Source organism: Muntiacus reevesi, chromosome 19 (assembly GCF_963930625.1).
Source record: "Muntiacus reevesi chromosome 19, mMunRee1.1, whole genome shotgun sequence".
NCBI classification, from domain to species: Eukaryota; Metazoa; Chordata; class Mammalia; order Artiodactyla; family Cervidae; genus Muntiacus; species Muntiacus reevesi.
Window position 1 is genome coordinate 10675337 of NC_089267.1, and position 24760 is coordinate 10700096.

General features: G+C 40.1%; 1 protein-coding gene across 1 annotated transcript in view; it reads left to right on the plus strand.

Annotated features, from left to right (window-relative positions):
* RIMS1 (regulating synaptic membrane exocytosis 1) overlaps positions 1 to 24760 on the plus strand; it is a 592480-nt gene that overhangs the window by 324788 nt on the left and 242932 nt on the right. Inside the window, exons 5-6 of the mRNA XM_065911744.1 lie at positions 17609 to 17949; positions 22735 to 23597. Coding sequence (XP_065767816.1) covers positions 17609 to 17949; positions 22735 to 23597 — 1204 coding nt within the window. The remainder of the gene's footprint in view (positions 1 to 17608; positions 17950 to 22734; positions 23598 to 24760) is intronic.

The following is a 24760-nucleotide window of genomic DNA, read 5'->3' on the forward strand; positions in this document are numbered from 1 at the left end:
ATCTAGGTTGCTTCCATGTCCTGGCTATTATAAACAGTGCTGCAATGAACATTGGGGTGCACGTGTCTCTTTCAGATCTGGTTTCCTCGGTGTGTGTGCCCAGAAGTGGGATTGCTGGGTCGTATGGCAGTTCTATTTCCAATTTTTTAAGGAATCTCCACACTGTTCTCCATAATGGCTGTACTAGTTTGCATTCCCACCAACAGTGTAAGAGGGTTCCCTTTTCTCCTTGCATGTATGGTTATTACTTCTATAAATAAGGATAGATTTACTTTTTCATATATTGATGTTTTATTTATTTTCATTGCTCTATTGTGTTTGCTCTGATCTCTACTATAAGGTTACAGTGGTGTTGAAAACAGAAATCTTTGCTTTGTTCCTGATCGTAGGTAGAAAGCATTTGACTTTCACTTAAATGTACTGCTGTTGGTAAGTTTCCTGTAGATTTGATAAATGTTTTCTTAAAGATTTTTGTTTCTATGCTTCAGGGATAGTAGTTTTTAACATTATTCTCTTATAGCAGGGTTTTCTTGTATCAGAAATTGAGTTTCAGTGCTAAGCTGGCCTGACAAAATAAGTTCATAAGTTGAAGTGGTCCATCTTCCACTTTTTTACTAAAAAAACTTCGTATTATATTGGTATCGTTTACACTTTAAATATCATTTACTTTTTTAAATTTTTAAAAGAATTTTTTTTAAAGAAAAAAAAAAAAGAATTTTCCATTAAAGAGATCTGGTTTTGGAATTGTCATTGTATTGTCTTTTAATTATGAATCCAACCACTTTACTACTTATGAAGCTATTTAGGTTTTTTATTTCTTCTTGTATTATATTTAGTAGTTTGAATTTTAATGAAATTTCTCTATTTAACACATGTTAATTAATTTATTGAGGCTTTCCAGGTGGCCATAGTGGTAAAGAACCTGCCTGCCAATACAAGAAATGCAGGTTTGATCCTTGGGTTGGGAAGATCCCCTGAAGTAGGAATGGGCAATCCACTCCAGTAATCTTGCCTGGAAAATTGCATGGACAGAAGAGCCTGGTGAGCTACAGTTCATGGGGTCACAGAAAGGTGGACATGGCTGAGCCACCAAGCACTCAGATTTTATTTATAGGCATAAATAAATGTGTTGTTAATATATATAGTATACTAATTTATAAACATATTTTTATATCTATAGTATATTGTATATTTATATATAAATATACATTTATATATAAATATGTTGTTTATAATATTCCCTTATTTATCTTTTTAATGAATCTAGGGTCTGTGGCACTGTCTTCTCTTTGGTAATTCTATTTTCTGTTTTTTTAAATTTTTCACTGAAGTGGGACGTTCATCAATTATATTAGTCCTTTCAAAGAAGCCAGTTTCTAATTTCATTGATTTTCTCTAGGTTTTATTGATTTTTAAATTTTATGTGTAATGGATTTCCTCTCTCATCTTTATTGTTTTCTTCTTTATTTCATTATTCTTGTTAATTAATTTTATTATTTTTGTTCTTTTTATTGTCAAAACTGAGAGCATTGATTTGTAATTTTTTTCTTTTGGAATGCAGTATTTAAAGCTATAATTTTCTAAAAGGTACTTTAGCAACACTTCAGAAATTTTGATAAGTTGTACTTTATTATCATTTAGACCAAAAATACATTTTAATTTTGTGATTTCTTCTGTGACTTTGGCATGCTTAGATATGTGTTCCTTTATTTTCAAAATTAGGATATTCCAATATTTTTGTGATTATTTTATAATTTTATTCAAGTACAAAATAAAATTATTATTCTATTATTTTTCTATATGTTTTATATATATTATTCTATTATTATTCTATATATTTTAAATCTCATTCATTTAAATTTATATTTTGCATGTTTTATACTGTAAATATTGTGTTAATCTAATAGACATGGATATAATTTATTTAATAAATACCCATTTATTGTATAAGCTTCAAGAATATTTTGTGGCACTTCACTGGCAGTTCAGCAGTTAAGACGCCACACTCTCAAGGACAAGTTCAATCCCTGGCCATGAAACTATGATCCCACATGTCACATGGCATGGCAAAAAGGGAGTTCTGATCAAAATGGAATAAGAGATGCAGAGAAGCAAGACCTCAGGCAGGCCCATGAGTTTAGGAATACAATTCTCAAACAGAAAGAATACTTTACCAAAAAGACTGAAATTCTGAAAAAGATCCAAACAGAAATTTTGGAGCCGAAGACCTCAATTAAGGGCAAGAAGAATGCATTAAATGCATTGGAAATAAAACGGACCATATGGAAGAATTAGTGAGTTCAAAGATGGAAGTCTAGAAATCATATATGCACAAGAGGAAAGGGAATTAAAACATTTTAAAAAGGAAGAAATTCTGCAAGAACTATCTATTAGGAAGTACAAATTTAAGGGAATAGTTATCCCAGGAGAAGAAAGGAGTAGTGAATTTACTTAAAGAAATATTAATTGAGAATTTCCCAAACCTTAGGAAGGAACTGGACTTATCATTCTATGAAACTGAGAACACCTAATTATCTCCATGCAAAAAGACCATTTCCAAGATATGTTACATTAAAACTATTGAAAATCAATGACAAAGAATTTTAAAGTGGTTGGGGAAAAATGGATGGTCACTTGCAAAGTAACCTCTATTAGGCTGCCAGCAGATTTCTCAGCAGAAATTCTGCAAGCCAAGAAAGGAGAATGACATCCTCAGAACACTGATAGAGGAAAAATGTCAGGCAAGAATACTCTATCCAAGAAAGTTACCCTGCAGGCATGAAGGAGAAATAAAAGCTGTCTCAGAGAGATAAAAGCTGAGGGAGTTCATCATCATCAGACTTGCCTTACTAGAAAAGTTGGAAGGAACTCTTCTTCTTGGGAAAAAAAAGTCAAAAGTACTTTGATGGGACTTCTCTGGCAGGCCAGTGGTTAAGACTTCATCTTCCAATGCAGGGACTGTGGTGTGATCCCTGATCTGGGAATTAAGATACCACATGCCTCACGGCCAAAAGAACAGAACTTTAAAAAAAAAGAAAACAACAGAAGCAATATTATAAGATATTAAACAAAGACATTAAAAATTGTCCACATCAAAAACAAATTTTTTTAAATACACAAACTTTGAATAAGTAGGTAAATAGAATCAGACTGAAGAGGTTGTTAGTCAGAAGAGGTTGTTAAAGAAGAAAAAGCAATAAAAAAATATCAATAGCTATTCCACTTTGGTAACAAACTCACAACATAATAAAAGAATACTTTGAGACAACAAAAACATAAATAGGGAAGAAAAAAAGGATGTTATCCATGTAGGCAAATGAAAAGATGTCATCTGCATAAAACAGACTATTTTATTTATGAGATATTAATAGAAAACCACCAAATTAAAATGACAGACAAAAACATAAAGAATCAATGGAGATATAGAAAAACAAGAAAAGGAAAAAATAAAATGGCAATACTAAGTTATCATTTATCAATAATCATCTTAAATATAAATAAATTGAATTCACCATTGAAAAGACACAGAGTGGCTAGATGGATTAAAAAACAGGACCAAACTATAGCTCTAAAGACAAATATAAGCTCAAAGAGAAGGGATGAAAGATTATATGCTAAGGAAATGTCAGCCAAAAGAAAGTGGGTATAGCTACTTTCATATCAGAGAAAATAGTCTTCAAGCCGAAACAAAGATGGGCATTATATAAAGATAAAGGCAACAATTCGTCAAGAAGACATAACAGTGACTAATATATATGCACCCTGGTATAGAAGCATCAATACACCAACGGATGGATCATCTAGAAAGAAAGTTAAAAAGGAGATAGAGGCCTAAAATGAAACTTTAGACATAATTGTGCTCAGTCCCTCAGTTGTGTCCAACTCTTAGTGACCCCATGGACTGTAGCCTGCCAGGCTCCTTTGTCCGTGAAATCTTCCAGGCAATCCTACTGCAATGCGTTGCCATTTCCTCATTTAGGGGATCTTCCCAACCCAGGCATCAAACCTATGACCTCCGCATTGGCAGGCAGATTTCTTCCTAACTGTGTCAGCTGGGAATCCCCTTATACAAAAATGGACTTGAATGGGCTTGGTAGATTTATACAGAACATTCCATCCAAATGCACCAGAATACACATTCCTTCCAAGTGCACATGGGACTTGTTAGGATAGACCATAGATGGGGACAGAAGAAATTTAAGAAGATCAAAATTGTATACAGACTCTTTTCTAATCACAAAGGTATGAGACTGGAGATCAACTAAAGCTGGAAAGCTGGAAAATCACAAAACATGCAGACTAAACAATGTGCTACTGAACAACTATTGTGTCAACAAAGAAATCAAAGGATATGGAGTAAAGGGAACCCTCATGTACTGTTGGAGAGACTGTAAATTGGTGAAGATAATATGGAGAATTCTTTCCCAGTTGAGCTAACAGGGAAGTCCTGAGGAATTATAGATATTCCCTCCAAAATTCCAAATATTACTACCATATGATCTAGCTATTCCACTTCTGGACGTTTTATTCAAAGATTATCAGAGCACTAATTTGAAAAAAAATGCCCCCCTATATTCACCATATCATTATCTACAGTGCCTGTCAACAGATGAATGTATAAAGGAGATGTGTCTTATATAACGGAATATTTCTCAGCCATTAGAAAAGATATTTACTTTTTCCATTTGTGACTACATGGATGGATCTTGAGGGCATCATGCCAAGTGAAATACGTCAAATAGAGAAAGATAGATAGTTTCACACATAAGTGCAATATAATAAAACAAGGAAACAAACAAAATGAATGAACAAACCAAGCAAAACCAGAAGTTACAGGGAACAGAGTTTTGGTTAACAGAGTGAAGGGGAGGTTGGGGAGGCTGAAATGAGTAAAGGGGGTCAACTTGATGGTGACAGGTGGAAACTAAATTTTTGGTGGTGAGCATGCAGTCCTGTATACAGAATTAAAAATAAAATATTGTACATATGAAACTTATATGATGCTATGAATCAAAAGAATAAAAAGTACTTCAATATTACCTGTGAATTTCAATAATGCCAGTTATCCTTTGGCCAAGTAATATCTATAATAGGAGTCATTTTACTCAGAGTAGAATATTTTATGAAACCTTATACACTTTCTTTCACTAGAAGGGGCTTCCCAGGTGGCGCTAGTAACAAAAAGCCTGCCTGCCAATGCAGGAGACATAAAAGATGCAGATTTGATACCTGAGTTGGAAAGATTCCCCTGGAGGAGGGTATGGCAACCCACTTCAGTGTTCTTGCCTGGAGAATCCCAAGGACAGAAGAGCCTGGTGGGCTACAGTCCATGGGGTTGCAAAGAGTCAGACACAACTGAAGCGACTGAGCACGCACGCGTGCATGTCATTAAAAAGGATAAATTTGAACTTACTTGTGAATTCTCATACAGAGTTCCTCAATACTGTCTTTGCAAACAAAGACAGCAGATATGATTCTGCTCCTTAAATTAAGATTATAGCAATAATAATTGCCACAATTTATTAAATGTCAATAAACTTAAGGAATGCCAGGAAAAGAGTATGAGTCGGGACTTCTAAAATAAGGACTGTGCATATCTAGATGCTACTAAAGCAAAAATTAGACAAATAAATACAATTCAGTCTTGTGCTGTATGGAAGAATAGATGCACCACCATCAAAAAGACACAAAAAGATAACCTACAGGGCTTAAAAACCATACATAGCAAAAATGCACCCAAAGAGCAGGATAGTAAACCCCCTACATATGAACGTTCAAGTTGCAACATTTCAAAGATGCGAACGTGTGTTCCACCAGCATCGGGTGTGAGTGTAATTGCAGCTTGCCCTCCATCTCCCATTGCTGACGATCCTTCAGCTCTGCAGTCTCCCAGCCCCTCTCCCCTCCAGTCAGGTACTCTTCTTGCCTGTTCACGTGATGCCAGCCCCTGCATGCCAGCTGCTACGCAGTACTACTGTACTTTCCAAGGTACTGCACTGTAAAATTAAAATGTTTTCTTTATTTTTTGTGTTTTTATGTATTATTTGTGTGAAAAGTATTACAAGCCTATTACAGGATATTTCTGTATAACCCACTGTGTTAGCGGGGCTAACTTTATTGGACTTACAGACTGGACTTATGAAACAAGCTCTTTAAACAGAACTGGCACTTGTGTAGGGAACTTACTGTGTTAGAATTCAATTCAAAAAGATCTTCAGCTGCGTCTCTGCATTTTGTCCCCAACACAGTAGCGAGAAGGATCCTATTAAAACTTAAAACATGAGGTCACTTCTCTGCTCAAAACCTTCCACGAGTTTCCGTTACTCTCATCCCGAAAGTCAGTCTTTGCCGTGGCTCCCAAAGACCCACTTAGACTGACCCTAGTTGCTTGGTGAACCTTCCACAGTGCTCCACCTTCACTGCCTGAAATCGACAGGTTTATGTCTCCTCAAAATCGTCTTCACCTCACTTTCTTTTTTATTATTTATTTATTTTTATTTTTTTAAATTTTTTTTATTTTTTATTTTTCAGTGGGTTTTGTCATACACTGACATGAATCAGCCATAGAGTTACATGTATTCCCCATCCCGGTCCCCCCTCCCACCTCCCTCTCCACCCGATTCCTCTGGGTCTTCGTCTTCACTTCACTTTTGTCTTTCACAGCCAAACTTTTTCAATACCCTCTCTCAGTTAAATGTTCCCAACGGCTACTATGAAGGTAAACCAACCCTATCCACCACCACACAGAATGCCTGTTCTTTTTCATTTTTTTTTCTATTGCACTTCTCACTACCCAGCATACCTCATCTATTTACTATCATTTTTTGTTTTTGTCTGTCTTCTTCACTGGAATGTGAACTCCACATGTCATTTTGTTCACTGCTGTATCCCCATAGCCTAGGGTAAAAGAAAGTACACTAAAGAAATACTTGTTTAAATCAGAAATATGTACAGAGTATGGCACTTTTTACAGAAAAAAAAATGACTACTTACCTTTTTTTTTGAAGTTTGCAACCATATAGTTTTATTATTTTTTATTCATTATTTTTTTATTTATTATTTTTTTATGACTACTTACCTTTAACTGAAGTCGTCTTCTGAAACTAAAGTGAGTTTTTGTTTGCTGTTAATCATTTATATGTATTGAGTGCTTTCCATGTGCTAAACTAGGTTGTATATATTCTCTCACTGACTAAATCCTAACACATAGTCTATGAAATCATCATTATTATTATTTTCCCTATTTTATGAATGAGTAAACTGAAGTATAGAGAGATGATGTAACTTCCTCATTAGCAGAGCAGGAAGGTGGGCCAGTCCACCCCCAGTTCATCACATTCAGTGTTCATCACTACCTTTGACATGTCATGACCCACACAGACAATAAAAATGTTTGACCTTACACAAACAAAAGCAATGAGAGACACACCCTCAGGCAGCCCATGTGGAAGCAACTCAAGATGGAGGGCTGTGCATCATAGTTTAACTGATGTGGCTGAATTAACAAGGGCACAGGAACGTCTGTCTCTTTCTCTGCAGGAACAAAATACAATTTTCTTGCTGGCTTTGTATGCTGCAGAGAGCCCCCGAGATTTTATACATATGATTAACAAGGTAACGATGATGGTAATGATTAATTGTTAGTAATAATTAGACATTACCACGTGATTAGTGCCTCGTAAGCTCTTACTGTCTATCAGGCTCTGTGCTGAGTGATTTAGATGGATTATGTCATTAATCCTCAAACAACTCAGTGAGTTAGGAACTGCCAGGATCCCAAGTTTACTGATGGGTTCTGGAGGCTATGAAAGGGGGCCGGAGTAAACAGCAAACACGAGGCAGATCTGAGGTGACAGCCTGGGCTGTTTAGACACCACGTGCTTCTTTGAAGTTCAGTGATGAGATGAGAAGGATTACCCAGTACATCATGTCAAGGTAGTTAGCTCTGAGGGAAAGACAACACTTTAGACCCCTGTCTCTTGTCACACATCAAAATAAATTCTGAGGGATCAAGAACTAAATTGTAACATATTAAAACATATGAATAGTCAATGAAAATAAAAATGAATTATCACAGCATGTTTGGTGCTAAATTAGAAGCAACAGAAGAATCATTAAGGAAGAGCATAACAGATGAGACAATGTAAAATGAAAAGTCATCTTTGTAACAAAAAAATAGTTGATATGACAAGTAGCAAGTTATTAAATGGATAAGAAAATGCTATTCATTCAATTGATAAATACACAAAATGTTGGGGCAGTTCATATCCTAATGGATATGTAGAAATATTGGTACAACTGAAATGAACAAAAGTAATAAAATCATCAATAAATGGCAGTAAATGGTCACTTTACATCATTCTAGTTTTAGACATATATTATGAATATGGTTAAGAGGTAAATATACCAGTAGACATGCATACACACACACACACACACACACACACACATATATATGTGTTATATATAGTTAATATTAGTTAACATTATTATTAACTATTAGAATAAATATTATTGTCTTATTAATATTAGTTAATAATAATAGTTAATATAGTTAATAATAGTTAATATTAAATTCAAAAACAGAATCTTTAAGCACAAATAACTGCATTGCTTATTAGCTACTAATTGATCATTTTATACATGTCTGCAATGTTTGATATGAACTGTGTTGAAAGATATGACTAATATTTCACTGCAATTCCAGATATTTTTCTTTACAACTCACATAAGCAATTTCTTTTTTGCTTGTAAACTTTGGGTCAAGAATAATTTAAATAACTAACAATGGATATTGAGGAGAAGTAGTATTTTAATAAAAATATTTTACCTCCTAACAGTTAATTTTGCTTTAAACTGGAAGATAGGTTGACCATACTTTTAATTAATTTTTAAGTACAAATATAAAAATACTGTGGTACACAAATAAATACAATGTAGGAAAATTTGGAATTATGCAAGAGTTTTCCTAACTGTTAAAGTTTGACAAATATAATATCACAGATTTAAATGAATATATAATATTACAAAATGCCGAAGTAGCTGCTTCTACTAACCATTAACTGTAACTTTTTTTTAAAATTTTTTTATTTTTATTTTATTTTATTTTTTTTTAAATATTATTTTATTAGTTGGAGGCCAATCACTTCACAACATTTCAGTGGGTTTTGTCATACATTGACATGAATCAGCCATATAGTTACACGTATTCCCCATCCCGATCCCCCCTCCCACCTCCCTCTCCACCCGACTCCTCAGGGTCCTCCTAGTGCACCAGGCCCGAGCACTTGACTCATGCATCCCACCTGGGCTGGTGGTCTGTTTCACCATAGATAATATACATGCTGTTCTTTCAAAACATCCCACCCTCACGTTCTCCCCCAGAGTTCAAAAGTCTGTTCTGTACTTCTGTGTCTCTTTTTCTGTTTTGCATATAGGGTTATCGCTACCATCTATCTAAATTCCGTATATATGTGTTAGTATACTGTAATGTTCTTTATCTTTCTGGCTTACTTCACTCTGTATAATGGGCTCCAGTTTCATCCATCTCATTAGAACTGATTCAAATGAATTCTTTTTAACAGCTGAGTAATATTCCATGGTGTATATGTACCACAGCTTCCTTATCCATTCATCTGCTGATGGGCATCTGGGTTGCTTCCATGTCCTGGCTATTATAAACAGTGCTGCGATGAACATTGGGGTGCACGTGTCTCTTTCAGATCTGGATTCCTCAGTGTGTATGCCCAGAAGTGGTATTGCTGGGTCATATGGCAGTTCTATTTCCAGTTTTTTAAGAAATCTCCACACTGTTTTCCATAGTGGCTGTACTAGTTTGCATTCCCACCAACAGTGTAAGAGGGTTCCCTTTTCTCCACACCCTCTCCAGCATTTATTGCTTGTAGACTTTTGGATAGCAGCCATCCTGACTGGCGTGTAATGGTACCTCATTGTGGTTTTGATTTGCATTTCTCTGATGATGAGTGATGTTGAGCATCTTTTCATGTGTTTGTTAGCCATCTGTATGTCTTCTTTGGAGAAATGTCTGTTTAGTTCTTTGGCCCATTTTTTGATTGGGTCGTTTATTTTTCTGGAATTGAGCTTCAGGAGTTGCTTGTATATTTTTGAGATTAATCCTTTGTCTGTTTCCTCATTTGTTATTATTTTCTCCCAATCTGAGGGCTGTCTTTTCACCTTACTTATAGTTTCCTTTGTTGTGCAAAAGCTTTTAATTTTCATTAGGTCCCATTTGTTTATTTTTGCTTTTATTTCCAATATTCTGGGAGGTGGGTCATAGAAGATCTTGCTGTGATTTATGTCGGAGAGTGTTTTGCCTATGTTCTCCTCTAGGAGTTTTATAGTTTCTGGTCTTACATTTAGATCTTTAATCCATTTTGAGTTTATTTTTGTGTATGGTGTTAGAAAGTGTTCTAGTTTCATTCTTTTACAAGTGGTTGACCAGTTTTCCCAGCACCACTTGTTAAAGAGATTGTCTTTTTTCCATTGTATATCCTTGCCTCCTTTGTCAAAGATGAGGTGTCCATAGGTCCGTGGATTTATCTCTGGGCTTTCTATTCTGTTCCATTGATCTATATTTCTGTCTTTGTGTCAGTACCATACTGTCTTGATGACTGTGGCTTTGTAGTAGAGTCTGAAGTCAGGCAGGTTGATTCCTCCAGTTCCATTCTTCTTTCTCAAGATTACTTTGGCTATTCGAGGTTTTTTGTATTTCCATACAAATTGTGAAATTATTTGTTCTAGTTCTGTGAAAAATACTGTTGGTAGCTTGATAGGGATTGCATTGAATCTATAGATTGCTTTGGGTAGAATAGCCATTTTGACAATATTGATTCTTCCAATCCATGAACACGGTATGTTTCTCCATCTGTTTGTGTCCTCTTTGATTTCTTTCATCAGTGTTTTATAGTTTTCTATGTATAGGTCTTTTGTTTCTTTAGGTAGATATACTCCTAAGTATTTTATTCTTTTTGTTGCAATGGTGAATGATATTGCTTCCTTAATTTCTCTTTCTGTTTTTTCATTGTTAGTGTATAGGAATGCAAGGGATTTCTGTGTGTTAATTTTATATCCTACAACTTTACTATATTCATTAATTAGCTCTAGTAATTTTCTGGAAGAGTCTTTAGGGTTTTCTATGTAGAGGATCATGTCATCTGCAAACAGCGAGAATTTCACTTCTTCTTTTCCTATCTGGATTCCTTTTATGTCTTTTTCTGCTCTGATTGCTGTGGCCAAAACTTCCAACACTATTTTGAATAGTAGTGGTGAGAGTGGGCATCCTTGCCTTGTTCCTGATTTCAGAGGAAATGCTTTCAATTTTTCACCATTGAGGGTGATGCTTGCTGTGGGTTTGTCATATATAGCTTTTATTATGTTGAGGTATGTTCCTTCTATTCCTGCTTTCTGGAGAGTTTTAATCATAAATGAGTGTTGAATTTTGTCAAAGGCTTTCTCTGCATCTATTGAGATAATCATATGGTTTTTATCTTTCAATTTGTTAATGTGGTGTATTACGTTACCCAACAGGTAAAGGAACATGAAAAAAGCCCACCAAGTCAAACAAAAGAGGAGGAGATAGGGAATCTACCTGAAAAAGAATTCAGAATAATGATAATAAAAATGATCCAAAATCTTGAAAGCAAAATGGAGGTACAGATAAATAGCCTGGAGACAAAGATTGAAAAGATGCAAGAAATGTTTAATAAAGATCTAGAAGAAATAAAAAAGAGTCAATTAAAAATGAATAATGCAGTGAATGAGATCAAAAACACTCTGGAGGGAACCAAGAGTAGAATAACAGAGACAGAAGATAGGATAAGTGAGGTAGAAGATAAAATGGTGGAAATAAATGAAGCAGAGAGGAAAAAAGAAAAAAGGATCAAAAGAAATGAGGACAACCTCAGGGACCTCTGGGACAATGTGAAACGCCCCAACATTCGAATCATAGGAGTCCCAGAAGAAGAAGACAAAAAGAAAGGCCATGAGAAAATACTCGAGGAGATAATAGCTGAAAACTTCCCTAAAATGGGGAAGGAAATAGCCACCCAAGTCCAAGAAACCCAGAGAGTCCCAAACAGGATAAACCCAAGGCGAAACACCCCAAGACACATATTAATCAAATTAACAAAGATCAAACACAAAGAACAAATACTAAAAGCAGCAAGGGAGAAACAACAAATAACACACAAAGGGATTCCTATAAGGATAACAGCTGACCTATCAATAGAAACCCTCCAGGCCAGAAGGGAATGGCAGGACATACTGAAAGTAATGAAAGAGAATAACCTACAACCTAGATTACTGTACCCAGCAAGGATCTCATTCAGATATGAAGGAGAATTCAAAAGCTTTACAGACAAGCAAAAGCTGAGAGAATTCAGCACCACCAAACCAGCTCTTCAACAAATGCTAAAGGATCTTCTCTAGACAGGAAATGCAGAAAGGTTGTATAAACGTGAACCCAAAACAACAAAGTAAATGACAACGGGACCACACCTATCAATAATTACCTTAAATGTAAATGGGTTGAATGCCCCAACCAAAAGACAAAGATTGGCTGAATGGATACAAAAACAAGACCCCTATATATGCTGTCTACAAGAGACCCACCTCAAAACAAGGGACACATACAGACTGAAAGTGAAGGGCTGGAAAAAAATATTTCACGCAAACGGAGACCAAAAGAAAGCAGGAGTCGCAATACTCATATCAGATAAAATAGACTTTCAAATAAAGGATGTGAAAAGAGACAAGGAAGGACACTACATAATGATCAAAGGATCAATCCAAGAAGAAGATATAACAATTATAAATATATATGCACCCAACATAGGAACACCGCAATATGTACGGCAAACACTAACGAATATGAAAGAGGAAATTAATAGTAACACAATAATAGTGGGAGACTTTAATACCCCACTCACAACTATGGATAGATCAACTAAACAGAAAATCAACAAGGAAACACAAACTTTAAATGATACAATGGACCAGCTAGACCTAATTGATATCTATAGGACATTTCACCCCAAAACAATCAACTTCACCTTTTTCTCAAGTGCACACGGAACTTTCTCCAGAATAGATCACATCCTGGGCCATAAATCTGGTCTTGGAAAATTCAAAAAAATTGAAATTATTCCAGTCATCTTTTCTGACCACAGTGCAGTAAGATTAGATCTCAATTACAGGAAAAAAATTGTTAAAAATTCCAACATATGGAGGCTAAATAACACACTTCTGAATAACCAACAAATCATAGAAGAAATCAAAAAAGAAATCAAAGTATGTATAGAAATAAACGAAAATGAAAACACAACAACCCAAAATCTATGGGACACTGTAAAAGCAGTGCTAAGGGGAAGGTTCATAGCATTACAGGTGCACATCAAGAAACAAGAAAAAAGCCAAATAAATAACCTAACTCTACACCTAAAGCAATTAGAGAAGGAAGAAATGAAGAACCCCAGGGTTAGCAGAAGGAAAGAAATCTTAAAAATTAGGGCAGAAATAAATGCAAAAGAAACTAAAGAGACCATAGCAAAAATCAACAAAGCTAAAAGCTGGTTTTTTGAAAAAATAAACAAAATTGACAAACCATTAGCAAGACTCATTAAGAGACAAAGAGAGAAGAACCAAATTAACAAAATAAGAAATGAAAAGTGTGAGATCACAACAGACAACACTGAAATACAAAGGATCATAAGAGACTACTACCAGCAGCTCTATGCCAATAAAATGGACAACTTGGATGAAATGGACAAATTCTTAGAAAAGTATAACTTTCCAAAACTGAACCAGGAAGAAATAGAAGATCTTAACAGAGCCATCACAAGCAAGGAAATCGAAACTGTAATCAGAAATCTTCCAGCAAACAAAAGCCCAGGACCAGATGGCTTCACAGCTGAATTCTACCAAAAATTTAGAGAAGAGCTAACACCTATCTTACTCAAACTCTTCCAGAAAATTGCAGAAGAAGGTAAACTTCCAAACTCATTCTATGAGGCCACCATCACCCTAATTCCAAAACCAGACAAAGATGCCACAAAAAAAGAAAACTACAGGCCAATATCACTGATGAACATAGATGCAAAAATCCTTAACAAAATTCTAGCAAACAGAATCCAACAACATATTAAAAAAATCATACACCATGACCAAGTGGGCTTTATCCCAGAAATGCAAGGATTCTTTAATATCCGCAAATCAATTAACTATAACTTTTTAAATAAAGTAAAAATAAAATTAGGTGAATTGTAAAATTTAATTGACTTCAACAGTACGTGAATTGGGAACTTCCAGATGTACAAGCTAGATTTAGAAAAGGTAGAGGAACCAGAGATCAAAGTGCCAACATCCGTTGGATCATAGATAAAGCAAGAGAGTTCCAGAAAAACATCTACTTCTGCTTTATTGACTATGCCAAAACCTTTATGTCAATCACAACAAACTGTGAAGAATTCTTAAAGAGATGGAAATATCAAGCCACCTTTCCTGCCTTCTGAGAAATCTGTATGCAGGTCAAGAAATAACAGTTAGAACTGGACATGGAACAATGGACTGCTTCAAAATTGGAAAAGGAGTACATCAAGGCTGTATATTGTCATCCTACTTATTTAACTACTATGGAGAGTACATCATGCAAAATGATGGGCTGGATGAAGCACAAGTTGGAATCAAGATTGCCAGGAGAAATATCAATAAACTTAGATATGCAGATGACACCACCCTTATGGCAGAAAGTGAAGAAGAACTAAAGAGCCTCTTGGTGAAAGTGAAAAAGGAGAGGGGGAAAGTTGACTTAAAGCTCAACATTCAGAAAACTAAAATCATTCTGTCTGGTCCCATCAATTCATGGCAAATAGATGGGGAAACAATGGAAACAGTGACAGACTATTTTCTTGGGTTCCAAAATCACTGCAGATGGTGACTGCAGCCAATGAAATTAAAAGATGCTTGCTCCTTGGAAGAAAAGCTATGACCGACTTAGATAGCATGTTAAAAAGCAGAGACATTACTTTGCCGACAAAGGTCTGTCTAGTCAAAGCTATGGTTCTTCCAGTAGTCATGTATGGATGTGAGAGTTGGACCATAAAGAAAGCTGAACACCAAAGAATGGATGCTTTTGAACTGTGGTGTTGGAGAAGACTCCAGAGTCCCTAGGACAGCGAGGAGACCCGACCAGTCCATCCTAAAGGAAATCAGTCCTGAATATACATTGGAAGGACGGATGCTGAAGTTGAAGCCCCAATACTTTGGCCACCTGATGCAAAGAACTGACTCATTGGAAAAGACCCTGATGCTGGGAAAGATTGAAGGCAGGAAGAGAAGGAGACGACAAAGAATGAGATGGTTGGATGACATTATTGACTCCATGGACATGAGTTTGAGCAAACTCTTGGAGTTGGTGATATACAGGGAAGCCTGGTGTGCTGTAGTCCATGGGGTTGCCAAGAGTCAGACATGACTGAGTGACTGAACTGAATTAGTAAAAAGCACATTCTATTTGCTTTTATTAATCCTACAGCAGTTCTGCACATATTCAAAATTTGGAACTTGGCCAAATCTGACAATTACTTTTTATTAGTCCATTTTTGTAATACTTAAAATCATGAAACAAATAAAACTGTGATAACAATTTTATAAGAAATATGCAGATTTGTTATGAATCATATAATCTCCTTCCTGCTCTTTTTCTGCCTCTTTACTCAGCTTAATTCCATTTTGGAACTTGTGTAATAATTGTAAATTTTGCTGTGCTATGCACAGTTTTAAAGGAAAGATATATTTATCCTAAGTACACCTTAATGTTTTTGTATAAAAGAAACTAACTTGATGCTAAGTAATACTTTGCAAATTATTGGTGTAATCAATATGATTTTAATGTCTACCTAGTTACTGTGAAATTGTCAAAATTTCATATCAATGTCCTAGAACTCCATGAATTCAGACCTTCTCTTCACTGTCTTAGCAACCAATGAGGCAGCCAAAGAGGAAGGGTGTCACCTGTCCTCATCCAGGGTCTGGGCGGAGGACACATGGTGTCACTGTTGGTGGACTGACTCTAGGGTCACGTGCTCACGACATTGTCACTGATACCTCCATGTTCAGTCAGTCAGAACTTCTGAGGGACTTCATTCATAACATCAAAGAGATGGAAGGATGCTGTCAAAGTATAGCCATGTTTGGCAAGCATGTTAAATTGAAGTTCCACTCCATAGTTCCTTTATTTTGGTATTGGCATATATAGCATATTGCTCATCTTGTCTAACATTTCAGTAGATGTCCATGATATAATACATTGTGCAGATGTTATAATTAACTGACTTTGTGGACCAAATTTTCTTTGTTTTGTGACCCAAGGAAATATAGAGGGCTGAGTTAAGTGTCATAAATCTTAAACATATTATAGCAAATATATTTGCTACATCTTAGTTTTCCCCATATTATTAATTCATTTGAATTTTCTTGGTTGGAAAGAAGGAGTTCTCAGCAGTTCATCTGCAATATTTTCCTTTTAAAAATGAATTACTTTTCTTCTCATCTCATTATCATTTTAGCTTTAGTCTTATAAACAGTAACAAGTGATAATTTTCCTCATATCCATTGGAAAGTTTTCAGTATTCTATTTTCTTCTTTTTGCCAACTAAACAATGCTTATTCTCCTGTCTTACATTGCTTCTCACTTGATGTATCTAGGATTTACCCATCCTTACGTGATACATTTGAATGATTGTTGACTTATTCTTGTTAGTGGAAACGGGCACCTGGAGATAGGTGATGAGCCTTTCCAGAGGTGCTGCTTCTGAAATGCAAAAGAAAAACTGAAGTGCATTCTGAGAAGTGTAACTGAGGCAGGCTTGGCTGTTGTATTATTATTTATTATTTCTCTGAACACTATTGACCCTATTATTACCCTGTAAGCGTTCCCAAGAAGAGAGCAGCTATATAGATTTTAAATGGTGATACATTTCATAATTTATCAGCAGATGTGTTTCCCAGTGATGGTTCCAAAATAGCTCTTATAGCTGAGCTTACTTGATTACTAGTAAACCAGAAAATATATACAACCTGTCCTGTTCTTTGGCACCTACCTTTCATTGTTTGTTTATTCCTCTTGAATATCTCGTAATATTGATTTTAATAATGGATGGTTCTTGAGAAGACAGATGGCTTCTAAATCCTTTGACACACGGAGGCGTATGTACATAAATATTAATTCCATGGTTCCCTACAACATTTTTCTAATCAATCAACTACCTTGCTTAGACCATTTTTACTAGCATATTTTAAATGAAACTTCAGAGTCACCATTCAAAATGTGATGAATACATGGTCATAGGAAACTCAGAATCATAGACTCCAGGAAGGACTCTCTTCTGGTTACCGTAAGTCTATGGTTTCCGATGGATCATGCTGCATGCATTCATATACTTGTTCAGGGCTCATTTTCATAAGACCTGCTCAAGGATCAACATAAAGATGACAACCATTCTGCTTTGCCTTAAGAGATATTTTAGTGTGATGAAAATAAATTTATTTCCACAGCACAGAAAATTTACACCGTTCTCTCTTCTTCAAATAGGTTATGTGGGTATGCAATTTGTGTCGAAAGCAACAGGAAATCTTAACCAAGTCAGGGGCATGGTTCTTCGGCAGCGGCCCTCAGCAGCCCAGTCAGGACGGAACGCTCAGCGACACGGCTACAGGGGCGGGTTCCGAGGCGCCTAGAGAGAAGAAAGCCCGGCTCCAAGAACGCTCGAGGTCGCAGACCCCGCTGAGCAGCGCCGCGGCCTCCGCCCCCGACCAGGCTGCCCCCGGCGCGCAGACGGACAGGACCAAGGGCGCTGAGCCCGCCCCGCCAGCCGGGGCCCCCGAGCAGAAGCAGGCATCATCCAGGTCTAGAAGCGAGCCTCCCAGGGACAGGTAAGAGGTCAGCAACCACAGGCAAAGGGCAAGATCTTAAATGGAGAGCAAACCCATCTTCAGGAATTGAACCGCTAGGATATGCAGAAAGGGTGCCTCTCGGATCGACCAGAAAGGCGATAGGGATCCCGCTGCCTTTGTCTCTCTCTGGAACGTATCTTTCCTTAGGAGGCCTTTGCTGAGAAGCTTGTTTTTCATGTCCCGCATGGAGGTAAACAAGTCACCCAAGTGTATTACTAACTTCCAGTCCTTTGGTGAGAACAGCCGTTGGACCGTTTATTGGCTATTAGAGTGAGTCCTGCAGCTGAATCTGTGCTCTGAGAGAAGAGTATGGGGAACAGTCACACTTAGGGGTGTGGGTGCTTCAGCAAAGCCTTCCGGGAAGATGCTTTCTTCTATGCTGAGCTTTGAAGGTGACTAGAGATGAGCCAGGTGAAGCGAGGGATGGGTGCACGGGGTCCGGCCAGAAGGAACAGTGGGACAACCCAGAGGATGCTCTTGGCTGGAGGGTGAGTTGGAGATGGGGGAGCAGGGGATGACGGTGAGGTCTGAGCAGCCAGATCCCACTGGGCCTTTTAGCCAGGTTTAATTTCACAGACTTTATCGTGAAAACAGTGGAATGCAATGGAGGCTTGTAAGCTTGGGCTCACATGATCAGCTTATTAATTTCAATTTGTCCACCGTATCATTCAGTCAAAAGCTTATATTTATGACCAGACAGGATGGTGTGCAATAGGTGGGGACAGCATTAATAAGGTGGAATACAGCCCTTTTCTTCCCGAGGCTGGGAGTTTAGGACACCTGACAGTTAGCACTAGGTTTGCCTGCTTTCGTCTGTATGACCCTTATTTATTCCACTGGGTGGGAGGACAGGATCCGAGGGTAGGAGCTAAGGAAGGCTTCTGTTCTCCTTGTCAAACGAAACTCCCACAATAAGCTCAAAGACTTCAAAGCTGACCTGATCCGGATTCCAGGCCTGGCTCTGTCACCAGGGATTCTCATGGGCACCTTGGAGGCCTGGGGGAGCACCAGTGCTCAGCAGCAGGCTCATGGGAGGCCTCTAGTGCATGCAGACAGTAGGCACCATGTGTTTACCATTACCAAACACTGCAGGAGTCAGAGGGCATAAAGATGACTGCCACTTAGTCCCTTTTCGTTCAGATCCTGGGAAAGAGACCACGCCATCCCCTAGGGAAGACAGAGCCCCAGGCAGTGAACTAGCCCAGAGGGCTGACATGATCAGAGTCAGACAATACAAACTCAAGTCCTTTGGAGGCCACAGGAGAGGGGAGGGCTTTCTAAACACAGGCGGACAGGACACCCAGAAGTTGTGGGATGGGCAGGCAAAATAGGAGAGACCATGATGGCAAGACATCAGAGCCACCCTGGTGATGGCCAGGCTTGCAGCATGTGACACAGTGCTGTGAGTTAAGGAGAGAAAAGATGCTGAAAGAGCAGCTCAGGATTGGTCAGAAAAGGATTTCTTTTAAAGGAGAGGAAGAGTTTGGAGGTATAGGGTTTCCAAAGAGGAAATTTGAGTCCTACTTATGATGAACTGTGAAAAACTACAATGAAGTCGAGAGTAGGCACTGAGGAGAGGCTTTTTGATGAAATTTGAAAAAGACTAATAAGAGCAAACGGCTTTTCTGATGATATAAATGACTTGCTGATTATATAAATACAGAGGACCACAGTGAGGATGTTGGGGCTGGAGGAGGAGGAAGAGGGGGAGCTAGTTGGTAGTCAGGGCCTGTCAGAGAATGAGCCGAGACTGGAGGAGTGGCTGGCTGTCTTGTTTTATATTTCATTGTTTTTGAAATTTTATTATTGGAGTACAATTGCTTTTCAGTGCTGTGTTAGTTTCTGATACAACAAAGTAAATCCGTTATATGGGCGGATAAACCCCTCCTTCCATGACCACCCCCCCACCCTCCATTCCACTCCCTAGGTCATCACGGAGCACTGAGCTGAGCCCCTATGCTACACAGCCCCTTCCCACGAGCTATGTTTTACACACGCGAGTGTGTGTATGTCCGTGCTAGTCTCTCAATTTGCCCCGCCCTCTCCCTCCACCACTATCTGTTTTACACGTGGGTGTATGCATGTCAAGGCTACTCTCTCAATTTGTCCCACCATCTCCTTCCCTGATAGCTCAGTTGGTAAAGAATCCCCCTGCAATGCAGGAGACCCCGGTTTGATTTCTGGATCAGGAATCCTGATCCACTGGAGAAGGGATAGGCTACCCACTCCAGTATTCTTGGGCTTCCCTTGTGGCTCAGCTGGGAAAGAATCCGCCTGTGATGTGGGAGACCTGGGTTTGATCCCTGGGTTGGGAAGATCTCCTGAAGAAGGGGAAGACTACCCACTCCAGCATTCTGGCCTGGAGAAATCTATGGACTGTATAGTCCATGGGATCGCAAAGATTCAGACATGACTGAGCTTCACTTCACTTTACTTCACTTCTCCTTCCATCACTGTGTCCATAAGTTCTGTTCTCTATGTCTGTGTCTCTATTCCTGCCCTGCAAATAAGTTCATCTGTACCATTTTTGTTATTCTCTTCCCAGCTTACTTCACTTAGTATGACAATCTTTAGTCTCATCCATGTTGCTGCAAATGACATTATTTTCTTCCTTTTTATTACTGTTATTTTGTTCCTTTTTATCACCATATTCCATTGTATATTATATATACCACATCTTCTTCATCCATTCATCAGTTGATGGGCATTTAGGTTGCTTCCATGTCCTGGCTATTGTAAGTAGTGCTGCAGTGAACACTGGGGTACATATTTCTTTTGGAAACAAGATAATCTTTTTGATCCTAATTTGTACACTCTTCAGGAGCAGATAGGGATGGAAACATTAGAGGTGAGAAACGGCCTATTTCAAAGACAAGATTCAAAGAGACTGGAGAAGAGTCCCATTTGCATATAAGGCTATCCTTTCATAAAGCATCTTCACAGATGCTGTCTCCTTTAATCTGCACATGAACTTTGCAAGGTAAGCATCAGTGATCAGCATTTCAGCAACAACAAAAAGATCGACTCCATAGAAACTTCCAACAAGGGCAACCATGATTTAATGAGCTACTGAGGTTTGCGGTACATTCATTTCACTTTTATGAAAACTCTAATTATGATGACTGCATTCATGGCACTAGAAAACACTGCATTCTTATACCGGAAAACAGCAATGCTACCTATGAAACTACACCCTCCCTGAAAATCTCTCCCATTTCAAAAGATCAAGTAATCTAAATGCCTCAAGCAGAGTTGGCCATGCTTCTGTTTTGCTTTTGTGTCATTGGAAGCCCTTGACCTTTTCTTGCCATTATCACCAGCCCCTGCTCAGACTGATCCCACAACATATTTTAGCAATTACCTCTTTGTTAATGGGCAATAGAAACTGCTCTACTTTTCTGCATCTTGTATTTTATTCTCAGTTTTTGTTCGTGAAATCTGCTTTGGAATTCCAGTTCTCTCTGGAAAGCCCTTTCTATGGATCTAAGGATTCCAGAAAGACCCTATCTGTCTCCATTTTAACTGCGCAGTAGAGCATATAGTATCTGAATGCTTTGCTAAGGCATCCCCTTTCTGTAACTTCTGGTGTCTTTGCTGAAAGCTTCCCAAAGCAGGTGGACTACAGTGTTCAGAAAAGGGTGGCATGGGGCATCTTGCTGCTGCTGCTGCTAAGTCACATCAGTCGTGTCCAACTCTGTGTGACCCCATAGACGCCAGCCCACCAGTCTCCCGTCCCTGGGATTCTCCAGGCAAGCATACTGGAGTGGGTTGCCATTTCCTTCTCCAGTGCATGAAAATGAAAAGTGAAAGTGAAGTCACTCTGTCATGTCCTACTCTTAGCGACCCCATGGACTGTAGCCTGCCAGGCTCCTCCATCCATGGGATTTCCCAGGCAAGAGTACTGGGGTGGGTTGCCATCACCTTCTCCGGGGGCATCTTAAACAATGCAATTTAAATATTCAGACTGTGAAACACTTTTCCTTTAGTTTTTCTTTGCCAGTGCCTCCTACAAGATGGAAAGCAAAGTAGAACACAAACAAATACTCTTTTCTGTTATGATTTATTATAGGATATTGAACATGGTACCCTGTACTCTGCATTTTGGAATGCGGGAGAAGGCCTGGGGGAGAGGAAAAATGAATAATAATTTCAAAATGTCAGCATTTCTACTTTTGTTGGGGAAGGTAAAATGAAGGCTAGGCTTCAACCATTTTTTTTTTTTCTAACCAATTCCCTAAAAAAAGTGTTGGACTGCACATGATCTCTTAAAAATTACTTTTGTTCTACAACTGAAGTGCTAGTAGAGTTAATTTCTGAAATGGACATACTTGTATTCACGTTTCCTTGAACGTTTCAATTACAATAAGAAATTAATATATATTGCCCAAATATATGTCAGGTATAAAATTTTGAACTGGTATTTATCTATTAGCGTTTATCCTAACTTATTATTACCTATATTATTTTTATCTAGAACATGTTAAAGTCTTTGATTCACAAGGAGAGGTCAGCATAAAACTTGTTCCTTTACTGCATTAATTTATTGTTTTTGAGAATTTAAAAATCTGAAAGCCAGTTGTGAAGACGCTGAATATCTTGTAACGCAAAGGAGCCCTATTTAGAAAGTTACTCAGGCATACAGGTTTAATGCGCCTCTTTTAACATCGAAGGATAACTATTTCCAAGGATGCTTCTTCTGGGGTCTGGTCCTCGCCTTGAGTTTACACGCAATTCTCCTTCTCCACGTTCCTTTGTGCATCCCAGGAAGAAGACGCCAGGGCTGGCCGAGCAGAATGGCAAAGGCGCCCCAAAGGGCGAGCGCAAACGCGTGCCCAGGACCTCAGCACCTCCCGCAGAGGCGCACGCGGAAGAACGGGAGCGGAAGGAAAGGCGGGAAAGCCGAAGGCTGGAGAAAGGCCGGTCCCAGGACTACTCCGTCGTGCCGGAGAAACGCGAGGACGGCCCGGCGGCGGAAGCGGAGAAGCAGCGGAAGGAGGAGGAGTACCAGACCCGGTACCGCAGCGACCCGAACCTGGCGCGGTACCCGGTCCAGCCGCCGCTCGAGGAGCAGCAGATGCGCATGCACGCGCGGGTCTCCCGCGCCCGGCACGAGCGGCGCCACAGCGACGTGGCCCTGCCGCGCACCGAGGCGGCCGCGGGGCCCGAGGGCAGGCCCGGCCCGCGCGCGCCCCACGCCGCCCGGGGCTCGCCGCCCGCCTCGCCGCGCGCCTACTCGGCCGAGAGGACCGCGGAGGCCCGGGCGCCGGGCGCCCAGCCGCTCGCCGACCCCAGCCCGCCGGCGCCCCGGCCCGGCCCAGGCCCCGCGGAGGCCCCGGAGCCCAGGGCCCCGGAGCCGCTCCGGAAGCAGAGCCGCCTGGACCCCGGCTCGGCCGTCCTGGTGCGCAAGGCCAAGCGCGAGAAGGTGGAGACCATGCTGCGCAACGACTCGCTCAGCTCCGACCAGTCCGAGTCGGTGAGGCCGTCGCCGCCCAAGCCGCACCGCGCCAAGAGGGGCGGCAAGCGGCGCCAGATGTCCGTGAGCAGCTCGGAAGAAGAGGGTGTGTCCACGCCGGAGTACACGAGCTGCGAGGACGTGGAGCTGGAGAGCGAGAGCGTCAGCGAGAAGGGTGAGCGAGCGGTGCGCGCGGGCTCGGGGCGCGGGCGGAGCTGGCGGGGTGGGTGGGAACGGACGGGGCGCTCCTGCGGGGATCCGAGGTGCGCGCTCCGGGCTGGGGGCGTGTGCTGGGATCCGAGATACACGCTCGGGGCTGGGGGTGTGTGTGCTGGGATCCGAGGTGCGCGCTCCGGGCTAGGGACTCATGTGCTGGGATCCGACAAGTGCGTTCGGGGCTGGGGGGGGGGCTGGGGGGGTGTGTCCTGGGATCTGAGATATACGCTGGGGACTCGGGGCTAGTGAACTGGGATCCGAGGTGCGCGCTCCGGGCTGGGGGCGTGTATGCTGGGATACGAGATATACGTGCTGCTGCGGGCTCCTGTGCTGGGATCCGAGGTGCGCGCTCCGGGCTGGGGGCGTGTGCTGGGATCCGGGATATACCCATGGAGCTGGGGGCGTGTGTGCGGGCTCCGGGATTCGCAAGCGTGGCGCGTGTGCCTTGCGCTCAGGGTGCGCGCCTGCAGGGTTTACAAGCGTAGCTGGTAAAGTCTAGCACGGTGACTGTGACTGTAGTTACCACTGCTTGATGGTAGATTAGAAACAAGCTAAGAAGACAAATCCTAAACGTTCTCATCACAAGAAAATTATTATTTTGGTAACCGGATGAAGACAGAAATGTTAACTAAACTTCTTGAGGTAGTCTTCTGGCCTCCTGTATATGTCTGATGGTTAGTTTAAGTTCACACGTCGCTCAGCAGTGTGACTCTTGGCCGTGCCGTGGACTGTATAGCCTGCCAGTCTCCCCTGTCAATGGAATTTTCCAGGCAAGAATACTGGAGTGGATTGCCTTTTCCTACTCTAGGGGATCTTCCAGACCCAGGGATAGAACTCGCATCTCTTGGGTCTCCTCCAATGGCAGGTGGATTCTTTGCCACTGAACCCCCTGGAAATCCGCAGGTGGTTAGGGGTACACCTTAAACTTCCATGGAAAGTGAAAGTGAAAGTCGCTCAGTCGTGTCCAACTCTTTGCGACCCCGTGGACTAAACAGTCCATGGAATTCTCTAGGCCAGAATACTGGAGTGGGTAGCCTTTCCCTTCTCCAGGGCATCTTCCCAACCTTGGGATCCGAGGTGCGCGCTGGGGGCTGGGTGTGTGTGTGCAGGGCTCTGGGATTC